At 41.3% G+C, this 16,781-nt stretch overlaps 2 protein-coding genes across 2 annotated transcripts; one reads left to right on the top strand and one right to left on the bottom strand.

The window, feature by feature from the left end:
• Positions 1-4,825: 4,825 nt before the first annotated feature.
• Positions 4,826-5,932, top strand: LOC308312474 (serine/threonine-protein kinase Chk1-like; the record flags this gene model as incomplete). Its single annotated transcript, XM_080759081.1, has 1 exon — positions 4,826-5,932. One exon carries the CDS (start codon positions 4,826-4,828, stop codon positions 5,930-5,932), a length of 1,107 nt encoding a protein of 368 aa, XP_080615207.1.
• Positions 5,933-8,636: 2,704 nt separating this feature from the next.
• On the bottom strand, positions 8,637-13,692 carry LOC308312472 (G2/mitotic-specific cyclin-B2-like; the record flags this gene model as incomplete). The annotated part of the gene is made up of 10 exons (XM_080759079.1): positions 8,637-8,957; positions 9,432-9,536; positions 9,847-9,987; positions 10,138-10,380; positions 10,489-10,647; positions 10,986-11,099; positions 11,933-12,154; positions 12,374-12,463; positions 12,988-13,128; positions 13,663-13,692. 10 exons carry the CDS (start codon positions 13,690-13,692, stop codon positions 8,841-8,843), a joined length of 1,362 nt encoding a protein of 453 aa, XP_080615205.1. The 3' UTR covers positions 8,637-8,840.
• Between the last annotated feature and the right edge of the window lie 3,089 nt (positions 13,693-16,781).

The following is a 16,781-nucleotide window of genomic DNA, read 5'->3' as shown; positions in this document are numbered from 1 at the left end:
ATTCCATTATTTATTAAACTACTACTTTTCTGGCCTATATCACAAATTGCCATGAATTATAGATTTTGAACATTAAATATTAAAATACATTATCCTTTCTCCAGGAACTATTATTATCTACACTTTTCAAATCAGTGCAAATGGACTCCTTTACCATACAACATAGCCTTAAGATTAAAACTAAAAACAAATCATGCAATCTCAGGAGTCACATGGGCAACAGTGTGGATGTGGATCTCTGACTTTTTGTGAGCAGCCTGCGTGCGACTTCACATATTGGCAAGGTTTCAGCCGATTAGAAACCCATTGACTGCCATCATTACATCCAATTATAGTTTCAAAAAGCATGAAACAGAAAATAAATAAGTTTGTTGCCGACTGGTGACAAGACAAACATAGACAAATATAATTTAGGCATATAGCAGAGTGATTTACAAGTACGAAGTCACAGAAGATGGCATAAAGCATAGTTAAATGGCAGTAAATGGTCATATAGAGTGCAAAGTGAACAATCTAGTGCTTCAAAATCAACTAGGATACCAGCCAGGTAAACATCAAACCTAGCATCTGTCTCCTGACGTGATCTAAATAACATTGTGGTCAGGCACAAAATACAGTACTGTAGTCTAGTGTACGCCATAAATAAGACACACACAGTTCACCATGTTGGCTTTTTCAATCTAATATAAAGCTAATTTTCAAGTCTAAGCAGAACTTATACAGGAAATAATGTGAAAATAAAAGCTGCTGGATCAACGATAGTCACCATACCACATGCAACAGCATTCACATTATGATTCCCCACCTTTTGAAATGTGTCCCTGGTGAGTGATGAACCCTGGGATGTGGACAGACGGTAGCCATGATCAGATGTGTCTTCACCGAATGTCACTTTGCTCTGGTTGTTGCACAGTGCAGCAGGCCCACAGTGCCACAGGAGTCACCTTATCATCCACCACCAACCACCTCCTGAAAGTCTCATGCTGACACACACACACACACACACACACACAAAAAGAGCATACTGAGTTTGCCAGCCTGAGATCCTCAGGCAGTGAGTTCCATAGCCGAGGGGCCCGTACGGCAAAGGCCCGGTCGCCTGTCGAGATTTTGGAACCTTCAATAGGGTTTTGCTAGATGGTCTCAGGCAGCGGCCAGGCTTGTAGGGAGTACATTACAGGTGTAAGCTTTAAAAACAAGTAATAAAATCTTTAAAAATATAGAATGTCTTCCACTATTGCCATTTAGGAATCGCTGGTGATCTCTACTGGACAATATAAAAACAGTTACATTATGCAGCCCAAACCTGTCTGTCAAAATAATACCATATTGCTTTCATAAGAAATGTGACTAAGATCAGATCAAAATATTTGACCAACCCCAGACTTTATAGTGCAATTTCAAATTGGAAATAAATAATCTTAAAATAAAAGCAATAATTATTGGCCTTGAATATGCATATTTATTACAACATGAAATGACAGCAGTGCTTCAATTTGTAGGTCTATCTTATCAATGAAATGAATGAACATCAATAAAAGCATCAGGAGCGTTTCTGTACACAGATTTGTAAACCAAATCATCTATCCCAAATCTGTTGCCAGAACCTGAGAGTTTCTTATTAATGGTGTGTTCTCCCCGGACACAGAAGTAGCTTTCTAATCGCTTGAATCGTATCATCTCGGTTTTGTGTTCTAAAATATCAATTGTTTAGCTGTCAAAACAAACGTTTTTCTCCATCCTGGCCATGCAGCAGCTGCACTGGACAGTAAATAGAAGCAGGTGTGAAGCATAGTTATGTAGAGTTTGATAATTCTAAGGATGTCTGGAGACGTCTTGGACACAAATTGGGTTAATAAATGTCTGACGAACCTTCTCGCCTCTCCTGTTTTAGCCCAGTCTGGGGTTATAACCAATTTGTGCCAGGTAGAGCTGATGAGGGTTTTGGTGTATTGGTGGTGCATTTGTATTGTTGACCTATTTCTCCCATATAGCGCACATTTCGTTCAACTTGTCTTTGACCCCTCTGTCACATGAAACTACTTTTTGTGTCCAGTATCACTACGCCAGAAGGGTCAAAAGTAGAACGAAAGAACTACTGGTTTAGAAGGCATTTGTAGAATCTGTCTCAGTCCGAGGACTCTCACGATCATGAACCTTTGACGATTAATTGTCATACAAATAACTATGATTAACGATCTAAGTGTTTTGGCATTGAACAATGGAACATATGAATACAAATGTACATGCCTTTCTGCCTTCTAGGCATTGTAAACAAAGAGGGCAGATAAGAAACGTGACATGTTGTGAGCTTGTAGATCTGCTATTTACGACATGGAAACGATAACTGCAATTATCTCATATAACTGTGATTAGGCAATGATGTAATAGTTGTGACAGGCCTGTGTAAAGATGCAGTGATGTAATACCCGTTTTTAGGCGATGCTCTCCATGCTCCATGGTGAGGATCCTTGTTGGCTTCCCACCTAAAAAAGGAACAATTAATCATCATTGACTAACTTTAACTCAGGTGTTTGCTACTGCGGTTTCCAGTTCCGTATACATTAAATGGACTATGACAGGGATTCTCAGGCGAGTCTCCATAAATAAAATCTCATGACTGAAACATTTTAGTCCATAACCCCCATCGATTACACTAGAGCTAACTGTGTTTCATAAACAAGCTAATAAGGAAATACTATATATATATAGTATAATATATAATCATGTTTTGGTAGCCATACCAGTTGAAGAAATTGGCTAAAACCAGTTTTCTGGGTTTCTGGATGATGACATGGATCTATATCACTGGATCCATCACTATAGTTAGAAATATCTCATTCTCAACACAACTCTTCCTTATGGAGGCCCCTGGCATTTACATACTTCCAAATGGGGGTGCATCAATTTATGGGGGTCCTGAGGAACACTTAACAACGAAAAGCAAACAATTATGTTTATGATTATAATGTACTTTATGATCATGTTTGCCATTAGCCCCTCTCGGGACCCCGTAAAGGCTTCTGATATTTGGATGTTTACGTCTTTAAACATCCAAATGTCAGAAAACTTTATGGGGGTCCCGAGAGGGGCTAGTTTGCTATTAAACTGGATCTGGGCTGAAAAAACGTGAATTAACGTTAGCCACTTAGCTGAGCCTTTATTAGTGAGTTTATACACCGAAGCCAAAGATTGTGTGGATATTAGCCTTCAATATTCCTCGTGGATCATATCCTCATGGATTAAGGTGAGGTAGGTAGTAAATGCTTTGCCTGTCCTGGTTGCTACGCTAGCTGTTTCACTCATTCTAGCCCCATATGTGCCCTCTCCCTACGCTCCCTTGATTATGATTAACAGTTTGCAAATATTGAGCATCTGCTTGCTAAATGCCAAAATTGTATAATGAATTAGGTCTGTTGCTGCTACCTGTGTTGGAGCCATCAGACTAGACATGGTCCTGGTGTCCACACACTGGCCTTCTTACAGTCTTGATTTTGTCGACTAATACTACCGTAAGACAAGATGTTCATCAACGTCCTTTTTTCACTGACGAAAACTAAATGGAAACTAAATGAAAACTAAACTATGACTAAAACTAAATATATTGACAATTTCATCAACAAATAAAAAAACAGGATTAACAAAACTAAATCAAAATTAGCTGTCAAAATCAACACTGGCCTGTGTTGTAGCCATCAGGCATGGTCCTGGTGTCCACAGACACTGGCCTTCTTAGGGACAGGCAGGCAGTGTGCTACCTGCCACTTTATTTTTTTACCCACCCTTCTATGTTTAAATTAATTGCATTACTAAAATCTGAAAAACAAAAAGTAATCTATAAATTGGGTGCTTTTCTTCCACTGTACAAATAGGGAAAGCCTTCCGATATGTCAATGTATATCGTGTAATCTGTAATGTATTGTATACTTCCGATTGTATACTTTTATGAATCTGTGCTCCAAACCATGTGATCATGGTCGTGAGTTAAATAAATGATGATGATGATGATGATGAGAATGAGGGGGGCTGCCTCCACTGCTCTTCAACAACAGACGCTTCACAACATCCAGCTCTGTCCCTGCACGTCGAAACACATACAGTACACTCATTCACTGTCTTTATACTGGAACTGGACTCATTACAAATGAATTAATCCACAAATGAGACATGGCCAATAAGACAAAACTAATCACAATATAGGGGGAACGAGTAACGACATAACACATTGTTGTATGTTTTGATATAAACGAAACGTTCAATAACTTCACCTTGAAGCACAAACAATTAGCTGCATCATGGTCGATCTCATTCTGCCAAATGGTTGGCGTTACCACCGGTGCACCGCCAACAACTTTATATTATTATTATTGTAATGCCGAGTGGGATTCGGTTCGTCTCATCAAACGTCAACCTTCTTTCAATTAATTTACTTTAATCAAATAACGAGGCAAACGCAGTCAGAATGGCAAATGAATGGCTGGGACTCTCACCTGTGCTAGCAGCACAGAAATCTGCTAACAACACAACAAACCCCCAAAACTAGCCAACGTGCTTCCGGCCTAACCCCGGAACTGCATGCTCCCCCCCGGCTTGACCTTAAAGGCACACATACAGCAACACCATAGACTAACAATAATACATTATTATTATTATTATTATTATTATTATTATTATTATTATTATTATTATTATTATAACGTTGATAAATTAACGCATGCTTTGCTTGTTTACGTGCTGCCATGTAGGCCTACACTAGCAACGCGGGTTGCTATGGAAGCCGCGCGCGGTTGCTATGTAGTATCCTACACTAGCAACGCGGGTTGCTATGGAAGCCTCGCGCGGTTGCTATGTATCCTACACTAGCAACGCGGTTGCTATGGAAGCCGCGCGCTATGTATCCTACACTAGGAACGCGCGGTTGCTATGGAGGCCACGCGGCTTTGTGGACACCGGTCGCTGTTTGAGGCGGGGCGGAGTGGGGTATTTAAGATGTATACTTTGTATAGTGATCATACAACTTCTCATTATGGAATTCATCTCCAGCTCCAACATGATGAAATCGCCACAGGGTTGGACGGTGCTCCAGGTGTTAGGCCAGGGAACCTTTGGAGAGGTCAGAATGCTGGTCAACAAACAGACTAAGGAGACTGTTGCCGTGAAGGTGGTGGACACCTCCCATAACGAACAGTGCAGCGCTGACATCAAGCAGGAGATCTACATCCACAAGGCTGTCAAACACGCCAACATCGTACGCTTCCTTGGCCAGCGGACCGACGGCCCGACGGCCTATCTGTTCCTGGAGTACTGCAGTGGAGGAGACCTGTTCGACCGCATACCGCAAGGCGTGGGGCTGGAAGAGCCACAAGCTCACAAGTATTTTGTGCAGCTGATGGCGGCAGTGGAGTACATGCACGGTCTGGGCGTCACGCACAGAGACATCAAGCCCGAGAACATCCTGCTGGACGAGAGAGACCACCTGAAGCTGACAGATTTCGGTTTCGCAGCCGTGTTCCGTCGTGGCGGCAGCGAGCGTCTCCTCAGCCGGTGCTGTGGGTCACTTGCGTACGTGGCCCCCGAGGTTCTCGCGTACCAGACGGGGTACAGAGGCCCGCCTGCAGATCTGTGGTCCTGTGGGGTGGTTCTGACCGCCATGCTGACCGGAAAGCTGCCCTGGGATCAGGCCAGCGACACATGTCAGGAGTATCTACACTGGCTCGAGAAGAAAACTTACTTCAAGTTGACACCTTGGGACGAAATCCATCTCGCACCACTTAGTCTGCTGTTTAAACTACTACTGGCCAGTCCAGAGGGGCGCATCTCCATCCCGGACATAAAGCGCCACCATTGGTTCACCCAGACCCAGTTCCGGAGGAAACCTGCACTCCCTGCGATCTGCACCGAACCAGCTGTGAGGTCTAATATTATGGTTTAAAGAACATGGTCGATAAAGGAACTTGCTCGTGACATGGGCTCCAGTATTGCACCCAATATAAGTGTCAGAGTGACATTTTGAGAGCAGACTTGAGCTGGCAAAAATAATGGAACTTTATGTATTGAAGTATTGCACCCAATGGAGTTCCAGAGTGACAGTTTTAGTCTATAGCCTATATTATGGCTGTGTGGGAACATGGTCGATAAAGGAACTTGCTCATGGGCTCCAGTATTGCACCCAATAATTGATTTTGAGCTCAGACTTGAGCTGGCTAAATATATTAAAAAAAAAAAAAAAAAAAAATCCTCTCCTATTGCTGTGACCTTGCCGTGGTGGAGAGGCTTGAGTGACTCAGTGACCTTGACAGCGATACTGGTGGGTGGCGGTTCAAACCCTGACAGGGTCAATATGGTTGACCCTGTCAGGGGAGGTTGTACCCCAAACCAGCATCGCTGATGGTCACAGATAAGAGTCCAGACAAACAACAGCACCAGTGACATGGGGCAACCCCCCCCCCCCCCTATGGAAATCACTCCCAGCTCACATCAAAGAATGTCCATTGTAGTTCATTGATGCTCAAACACTTTAATTTCATTGACCCCAGTTTGGTATGCATCAGGGCCACGGCAGGGCCCATTTTCTTTGGGACACACAATAGCCTACACTGTGTTGATTTTACAGACCACCATAACATTTGGACCCCCTGGTGGTCCCCAGACCCTACGTTGAGAACCAGTGGTGTAGTATTGTATAGTTCTCTGTCTTACAACATGCAAAACAATGCAAACATTACAAAACAAAGCATTGTTTATAATGGTTTCTATATGTATTGATACAGTATGGGCAATTATGAACATCAAAAACATACTAATTTGATGTCTTGTTTCCAGACTGTACAGGTCAAAACTTGCAGTGCAAAGCAAGTGTCAAAACGGATGATTTCTGTTTACGATTTGTGGAAGAATGATATTTAAGAGATATGCGAAAAATATAGAGGCATGATACTGATGAAATTATGTTGCCTAGCAACTTGGTGTTTTTCAATTATTCGTGTTTGTAGCCTATTCAAAAGAAAACACTCATTCCGATTCTTGAGTGGCATTTGAAGGACAGGAATTAGATACAAATTAAGCTTTGAACTCCAACACATAGTTCTATACAGTAGCCTACACTGAATTATGTAGTGCAGCAATAGTTGTAACTAAAGTAGGTGTATCTTGGACACTAGGTGGCAGTATACTACCACTACACATGGGGTTGCCCTGCCACTATCAGTCTGGTGTCTTGCCTTCAAACTTTGCACTAAAACCAATTGCGTTTCTTGCAGATTATGGCAGATATTTTATTAAGGCCTTTGAAATCCTGACAGTATTTTATACATCAATGTCATCTCTGGTACGCAAATCTACACTATTATTTATAAACTATAAGAGTCCATTTATTGGCGACCTGGTGTTGAGAACCAGTGTACAATAAGTATGAGTGCGTGTGGTATATATAGTATACCACCCAGCTGCCGTCTATTGTGCACAACACCAGACTTATTTATAGCGAAAATAGGGGATCTGCAAGCTCAGTATGGTACAATATGAGCTTGTAGATCTTGTTTTTTTTTGGGGGGGGGGGGGGGAAGAGGTAAAAAGTGCATAAAGAAATGCCTTAAGGACACAAGGTTGAAAGTGGTGAAACTATCCTTGGTTTGTGGGTACAGAATTTGCCTCTGCATTGGGAAATGGGTGTGCTGTGCACAAAATACTTATGTAAACATATGCAGTATATTGCAATAATGCATGCGTCACAATCCCAAGGCACACCAATAGGAACCACTTGTCTATTCTATTAATTAAATGTGGGGGGGGGGGGAATACATTAGTAAACTAGGTGGAGGTTTCATGGACATGTGTATTACACCCAGTGCCACAACGTTTTAAACATCACTATACTACTGAAGGAGTCAGACACAATTCTCATGGTTCAAACTGATCATTTAATTAATTGGCATTTACAGAATTCATAGGCCTTTGCTATTTACATATATACATTTGATCATTCAGATATTTACAATCCATTGCTATTTACATACACATATTTGATGGTACACAGAACATTAATATAAATGTTGCATTGTCTTTTACACAACAAACATGTACATGACAAGTACACATACAAACAAGCTGTACACTAGTGTACAAGGTCCCAACTCCCAACACACTTGTAGATCAGGGCTATTTAACTTAAGATGACCCAGAGGCCACTCGCAAAATTCTAAAAGAGCAAGCTAGAAAATATCATTTGGAAAAAAAATTGAAAACGGACTACTCTTTAAAAATAAATAAAAAAGGAAACGCACAGTAAAGTCAATTTTCCACCTATAGTTCACCTCAGTGAACGAAAACTGTGATTAAGTTACTAAAAGGCTTCATTCACACAACGTGAAGAGAACATAATGAGCAGATCACAGGTGAATAAATAAGTGACATCAGGCCACATCACTTTCTCTTAGAACAAACGATACAATGCCTACAATGTTCAAAACAACGACAATAACCAATTCATTGGTATGACCATGATGGGCCGCAGATGCATTACAGCAAGGGTTGACTAGCACAGTTGTAATTGACCAGTTGGGAGTACTAATATAAATGCACCATGTCTCAGTGTGTACATGCGTCTGTAATCCACATAACTCGAGAAGCTTTTGCACCACAGACTTCAAATTTGACAAAGACGTTACACACCACCACAGGGAGTGCAGTGTTCGGTGTCGAGTCCGTCGGATCGCCGGTTGTCCAGAACCAGCACAAAAGCCTCTGCCCAGGCCCCGGACAGGGCCAGTCTTTTATTTTGTGTAGGCTCTCTCGTCCCATAAAAAAATAAAAAAGGCAGATGGAAAGGAAACACGTCTGCTTCAACCGCAGTTCTTGCCAAGCAGGGGAGCAGCTAGGCTCTTCACAGCAGATAACTGCAGCTCAGAAAGGCGAGTGACATTCATCAGCTTGCTCCCTGAGTACTTCTCCTTGACAGCCTATAGGGAGAGGGAAAACTAGAATTAGAATTTATGTATTTAGACACATCTTACTCCATTATACTAACTACATTATAGTAACCCTAGTGGAGAGGGACACATTTAAACATCCTTATCTAACTCTATTATAATGCTACTACATTATACTGACCCTAGTGGAGAATATATATTTTAGTATTAATCTACAACAACATCTTACAGCATTATACTCCAATTTACAATTAAGGCCATTATAATTATTGGGAGATGCTCTGTGTCCAGAGGAACTTAAATTAAGCACATACATCACACGCAGAGAGCTGGTGACTCAGTAATCTAGGACCATGGGTAAACCAAGCATCGGTCTGAACATTATAATTAATATATATACAAAAAAAACATTTAAACTAAGGATGCCTGGTAAACAAATCCAACATGCCATCTAACCAAAATTTATAAGAACCCCAACCCTAGTGCCTTTGTTTGCCAACTCACCTGGAAAGTTGTAATACTCTCGTTGATGACATTCTTAGCAATGTGCTGCATTATTGGCTTCAGGTGAACCTCATCATATGTCGTATAATGCTGCTCTGTAGAAGTCTGCAACACATGAAAACAATCATTAGGATCATCATATGCAATGCACTACGGCTCTGTACTAGTCTGCAACCCATGGAAAAACAACTCTAATCAAAAGACAAAATGTGAAGCTAGCCATCTGTAATAGAGGGTATGTGCATGCATACAGTGAGTGGCAAAGTGAGTTTAATGTAATCAGATAGTCCAGAAAGTGGTTTTTTGCCACTCTGTAAGCATCTCGCATAACTTCTGGGTATGATGATGTCATGTCACGCACATACTCTAGTCTATAATAAGCCAACATATATGCATTGATTTTTATTAAACTCACCCATGGCAGGCCATCCAGCAGCAGCTGGGAGAGGCACAGTGAAGCAGCAGCGATCTCAGAGGGCCTGTAGTGAACCATGTCGTAGTCAAGGAGCGTCAACTCCATGAAATATTTGGCCAGCATGTGAATCTCCACAGTACCCTAGAACAAACAAAGAATTAAAAAGCCTGCTTGCATAATACAACTCAAAATACTCTGCTACAGTAGATGTCATGCTTTATTATTTTTAATTTAGACTAATTTGCTATTTTCTACACAAATTCAATCTAAATAATGTGAACAATGACTCACGTTTGCAGCCTTGGATGCTCTCCTGAGGAAGTGCAAGGCCAGCGGGCGTCCCAGCTCAAAGTTGAGACGCCTTAGCACCATCCGCTCCATCTGTCTAATCTGAGTGGTGGTGTAGTTGTTGTCGGTGATGTCAGCCAACTCCCGGATCCCAGCGGCGTCTATTTGGGCCTCCTCGTACTTTGAGGCAAGCAGCAAGGCAGCAACACCAACAAGCTGCAGCATATTTGGTGAAACTGGCTGAACCTGTAATACATCACAACAGCTCATTAAAAACAAATAATAAATAAATGGAGAAAAAAAAAAGACGACTAGAGCAGATAAAATGACAAACTAATTGTACATTGCCCTTACTTGCAGAAAACGATCCAAGATGGCAACTGTGAGATAGAGTGTCTCCTGCAGCATCTGGAACCTGGAATGAACTTGGATTAGCCAGTCGATTAAGACAGCTCGCATGTGTGCAGTTATCTTGTAGGCCTTCAAGTAGCCAGGTCGCACAGCCTGCTTTACCTGTGCAAACAAAACACTTCATTACATTGCTGCAAGACACCAGGCCACATTATAGGCTTGCCGGTCACAATTATTACATCATTTTGCTTTTTGCATAATAGTCATAATCTCTTTCATGTTCAAAAATAGTGTACATACAAGTTCACAATGTGTTGCAGCGATATTTGTAAGCTTTTAGATGGTCTAATTATTTGCAAATTTGCCCAGTGCATTTTTTGTTTACAACGCCTAGAAGCCAAATAGAAATACAATGTTTATGTTCAGTGGGAAAAAAACACTATCTGACAACCGTAGTCACATCATGTAGTAAATATAAATATGCATTTGGCATCACATACCTCTAGAACCATTAGATATGCATATATGTCTTTCACATATTCAGAACATAGGTGGGGCATCTCTGAGTCTCCTGCATCAATGTCCTCTACTGTTGTTTTGGTTGGAACAGTCCTCTGAGAAGGAGAAGGAGAAAAAAGTCAAAACCCATTCTTCTTGAAGTTCTTTTAAGTTAAACTGTAGTACTTGCATCTTAGTTTAAAATCACTGGTTCCATAAGGGTCCAAGTATACCGTTGCAGTGTATATTGTCACTGTAGGGTGGAAACCAGTAAGTATATAACATTAACTGTTACTTTCAGGAAATGGATCCAATGTAATTATTTAGTCACAAGTTCTTGTTAATACTTTTAATCTGGGAAAGAATCTGTAATTTTCTTCTGAAAATGTATGTTAGGTCTGTCCTGATGAAGGTCTAATGACCGAAACGTTGACCCAATAAAGAGCAAGATTTTGGCAAGTGTCTGACAGTGCCCGCACACTGTCAGACACTTGCCAAAATCTCGCTCTTTGTTTTTCAGGCCTGACGTTGAAATTTAAAGAAAAATGTTTTCTAAATCATGACAATTTTCTGATAGATTTGAGGCACATTTTAACGAATTTTAAAAAATAGCAGACCTACAAGCTCGTAGCGTGCCACTTGCGCTATGAGCTTGTAGATCTGCTATTTTTCAATAGCTAAATTATAACATAATTTATGTAACCACCAAAAAGGGTTCCCACACAAAATAGGTTAAGGATGAATTGGCCCCAGGTCTAAATGAGTTTTACTTTAAAATAGCAAATCTACAAGCTCACAACATGTGAATCACAAAGCTTGTGGATCAGCTACTTTTGCATGGCACTCTTGTATGACAATGCAGGACATTAATTTATATAAAAACATACCGGTAATACAAATACTGATAGCGATGACATACAATTCTACAGTGCAGACAGCAAAAACTTACTCTGGACTCCAGGATGGATGCTCTCCACACCTTCCTATCCTGCATCAGGCGCTCTGCATTGTCCTTAGCTCTGCTGTCACGCTGGCGCTGCAGTGTGTCTACATAGGTGACAGGCTTCTCTCCCCTCCTAGATACTTTGTTGGCCATCGGTTTCAGGTGCCTGTTACAGTGCCTAGTCATTCTCTCCCAGACCTCGTCTGCAACCCATGGTACACCAGGAACCTTAACATAAGGGAACCTTATGTTAGAGGTATGCAAAGAGTATGCGAGAGGCATGCAATGTTAAACACAATTTGTTTAAATTAACAGTCAGTTAAAAAAAACACAAGCCAAAGGGCATTTTGCAGTGCAGGTGTCTGAAAAAACATCAGTATCAAATTGAAGTATGACATTGTAAAGGTTGAGAATCAGGGGTATTTAAACTTTAAATAAATGCATTACCTTGGTGTTAGCCACCTTGTTGGGAAGGTCTGCAAGAGCAGCTCTCTTCTGACCAGGTACGATGCCCTTCCCCATCATGTGTTCAGAGTTCTCCTTCTCCAAGTCCATCCACTGTTCAGGGACATTCAGAAACACAAACAGTTACAAACATCAGTTTGAAAAAAGCAACTTAAAAATAACGTTTTACCTTTTCAGGTTTAAAAATAATGCACAACCAAAACGGGATACAATGTGATTTAAATTAAGCCACGAACACCAAATCTCAAATGTCGGCACTCGGCAAGCGACGGTTAGGCCTACATGTCGCTTGCCGAAACGAACGGATATTAAATAAAGATGACAACGCGTCGTGTTCGGCGAGTCACATGTAATTTAAACGTTAAAGCGACTGTTACATGTCGCTTGTCGACCAGTCCAGAACAAATGGGGCTTCTGTCGATGTTTAAACAGGGGCACATTAACCAAAGCGCAAGTTAAGTTAGCACACTCGCTAAGGATGCTGCAGTCAGTCAAAAAACACAAGCTAAAAGGCATTTTGCAGTGCAGGTGTCTGGAAAAACAGTATCAAATTGAAGTCCGACATTGTAAAGGTTGAGAATCAGGGTTATTTAAACTTTAAATAAATGCATTACCTTGGTGTTAGCCACCTTGTTGGGAAGGTCTGCAAGAGCAGCTCTCTTCTGACCAGGTACGATGCCCTTCCCCATCATGTGTTCAGAGTTCTCCATCTCCACGTCCATCCACCACAGGCACCACTGTTCAGGGACATTCAGAAACAAACCGTTACAAACATCCGTTTGAAAAAAGAAACTTAAAAAAAACTTTACGTTTTACGTTCAGGTTTAAAAATAATGCACAACCAAAACGGGATACAATGTGATTTAAATTAAGCCACGAACACCAAATGTCGGCAAGCGACGGTTAGGCCTACATGTCGCTTGTCGAAACGAACAGATATTAAATAATGATGACAACGCGTCGTGTTCGGCGAGTGACATGTAAATTAAACGTTAAAGCGACGTCCAAATCTGTACACCGGTTAGACCAAATCTCAAATGTCGGCAAGCGACGGTTAGGCCTACATGTCGCTTGTCGACCAGTCCAGAAGATATGGGGCTTCTGTCGATGTTTAAACAGGGGCACATTAACCAACGCGCACGTTAAGTTAGCATGTTAGCACGCTTGCTAAGGATGCTGCTTAACGGTTAACGATCCGAGAAAAAGAACTGCGCAACAAGCTACATGTAGTTATTTTTACAATCATTTTTCATCATAGACAGTTTACTCACCGGTTGGCGGAATTTCCCCGAAGAAGACATGTCGAAGAAGTGCGAAGATACTAGTATTCACACTAAACAGTAAAACACACACTACTAAACGCGACAACTACTCACACTAAACAGTTGACAACAACAGATTGAACGACACAAATGGACGATAAGAACAATCTGTCGAGTTAACGTTAAACGTTAAAAAATGGAACGCTTCTGCGCGAGTCAGATGCTCTCAGTAGAACTTTCAAACACTGACTGACTGAAGTTCTCTGTCGCGGCTAGTTGAAAGTTCAAAACGCCTCCTGATTGGCCCAGAGCCATAAGGCTCTGGGATTGGCCGAGCTCCCGCGGAACGCACGCCGCTCATTGGCTGAAGGGGTTTTCACTCACTTCTGACTGGCGTCAGGCAAAGGCGTGTCATAACTCTACGGAGGTGTGTGTGGCCGATCTACAAGCTCACAAAGCGTCGCGTCAGCCATCGTCAGCGTCACATTGTGAGCTTGTTTTGATTGATTGATTTAAATATTTATTAACAGTTTGCAGAATTACATTACATTTCAAGCACAAACTCAATACAAAGACTGTTAACTGTGAGTGGACGACCCAATTAAGCTTTACACTTGTTTACAACAGGGTCCACATTGTTCAATTCATCAAAACATTTAGAGACATACAAATAGACACTTCTATGTAGTTAAAGAACAGAGCAGGAATTCATCATATAGGAAGCAAAAAAGGAAAAAAAATACATATACAGTGTGGGGGAAAGAGGGGGGGGATTCAGATTTTACAGATACAAATAATTTAGTCCCTTGTTTGTGCCGAATCTGGGTTGTACATGGTTTATTGCACTCCCTCTGGTGTTGTGGGTGTGGACTTCGTTTACATTAAGGAAGTATTTAGACAGGTACATGGGTATCTTGGTGGTGTATCGAATCTTGTGGACCAGACCCATTGCAAGATGCTGTACTCTGCCGTCGACCCTAAGCCATCCCAGCCTGTCAAAGTGGGCAGGGGTGAGGTGGGTTCGGGGGGTGAGGCCAAGTAGGAGCCTGACCAGTTTGTTTTGGGAGGTCTGGAGCCTTGTTTTAAGGGCCTTTGAGGTGCTGTGGTACCAAGAGGTGGATGCATAGTCAAAGAAACCTTGTACGAGGACTCCTGTTAAGGTCTTCAAGGTGTTTTTGTTGACCAGTGAGGAGATCCTGTAAAGGAATCTTGTTCTTTGATTGTTCAACAATTTGTTAGTGGCAAGATACTTTTCAACCTGTTCATAGACTATTTTTTCCATCACTTTCGAGATGGAGCTTAGAATAGAAATAGGGCGGTAGTTGCCGGGTTCTAATTTACTCCTTTTTTGTACAGGGGGGTTACTTTGGCCAGTTTAAAATCTTGGGGGACCTTTCCCTGTTTGATGGAGAGGTTTACTATGTGGGTGATGACTGGAGCTATGGAAATGGCTGAGTCTCTGAGAAATTTGGAGGGAATATTGTCATGGCCAGTGGCCTTGTGGGGTTGGAGGGCACTCAGTTTACCTCCTCAGTTGTTACCATTGCCATTTTAAAATCATCTTTACAAACACCTAGGTTTTTGTAGAAGGCTTTGATGTGCTCTACACCAAAACGCCCAGTGGGAGGGCAGTTTGTTAATCAGCATTGTTGCAATGTTTGTAAAGAAGATGTTCAAGTGGTTGGCTACATCAAGCTTGTCAGTGATGAGGGTGTTATTCGATTTGATGTTTATGTTAGTAAACCTGGTTTTTAGTTTCTGACCACAGCCTAGTTGGTTGTTTAGTAGCTTCCAGAGCTCCCGAGGATTGTTTTTGATTTCCTCGGCTTTATCATTGATAAAGTTACTTTTGGCTGATTTGGTCATGTGGCAATTACACTGTTTCTTAGCTTGTTACATTGGGTTTTTAGGATGCCCAGTTTGGTTTGGAGATCACTGTCGAAGCGCTTGCGCTTGGCTAGCTTGGACTTGCATTTAAGAAGTTCAGAGCATTTGTTGTCTCTGGCTTTCATTGCAGTCAGTATGTCCGAATTCATCCATGCTCCGAGCGGGTTTTGACCCTGATGGTTCTCAGAGGAGCCATGTTGTTTAGTACCGATCTAAATTTGGTTTTAAAGCCAAGCCATGCTTCTTCGACTAGTGAGCTCCTGAGCACATCGGACCAATCCAGACTCTCCAGTTCTAGGTTAAAGGTGGTTAAAGGTTGTAGATCAGCTACTTTCACGCACACCACCGTCGTACGACATCGTCGCATTTAGAAGTTTTAACTTTGTTTTAACATTATAAACAGTACAGTAGGTTTAAACTTAAAACCTACGTACAATAATTTATTATATTTATTATAATTGAGATTATATTATACATATTGTATTTACATACAAACAAAAGTTATTTTGTCAAGTACATTAAAGCAAAGATTTGTGTAGGTGCCTCAAACTTGTTGTCATCAATACTTGGGAGTTACATAATGCTATCTATCTCCAGTTGCTCTGTTGATTAAAACGTGGAAATATTCTACCAACTTAATTCTATCAACTTAATTCTATTGGGAAACAGGTCTCAGAGTCAGTCTTCTCTAGAGAACACTAACAAATGCAAAGTAGATTGTGACAAGTAACATTACAAAACCAGACATTGAATTTGTTTTAATTAAAATTAAGATATCTCACCGTTTGAAATTGCATCATGGCAAGGTAATTTAGAACACAACCCAAACCTCCAGGCCTGGATATAATCTAGTAAAATCACACCTGTGTGAAGTCAGGGGTGATCTTAACATCGTACATCTCAATCCGGCCAATGACAAGTTGCCTCCTCACTTTTGTCTTCAATGTTTGTGCACAAACACTCAAAATTGTCCAGTCATTTTTCAAGTTTGTGTAGTGGGTTGTTAGCGCACAAACCAAAAGCTGGACATAAGACAGGATATCCCATCGCCCCTCAATTCATGTGGCGAGTAATGTCAACATTACATTTAAATAATGCTTACCAATATTCTGTTTAATTTCCAGGTCGAAATTAGTTTTCTACAGTTTAGTCTACGATCACCACAAGGTCCTTTAGGTTCCAGTGGAAATTTAAGCAGTTTGCAGAATATGGGCAAATATTCCATGTCTTGGAACAGGGCT

This window comes from Protomyctophum bolini (genome assembly GCF_963924005.1).
Source record: "Protomyctophum bolini genome assembly, chromosome: 3".
Lineage (NCBI taxonomy): Eukaryota > Metazoa > Chordata > Actinopteri > Myctophiformes > Myctophidae > Protomyctophum > Protomyctophum bolini.
Note: the sequence above shows the minus strand (reverse complement) of the source record. Positions and strands in the feature narration are given on the sequence as shown.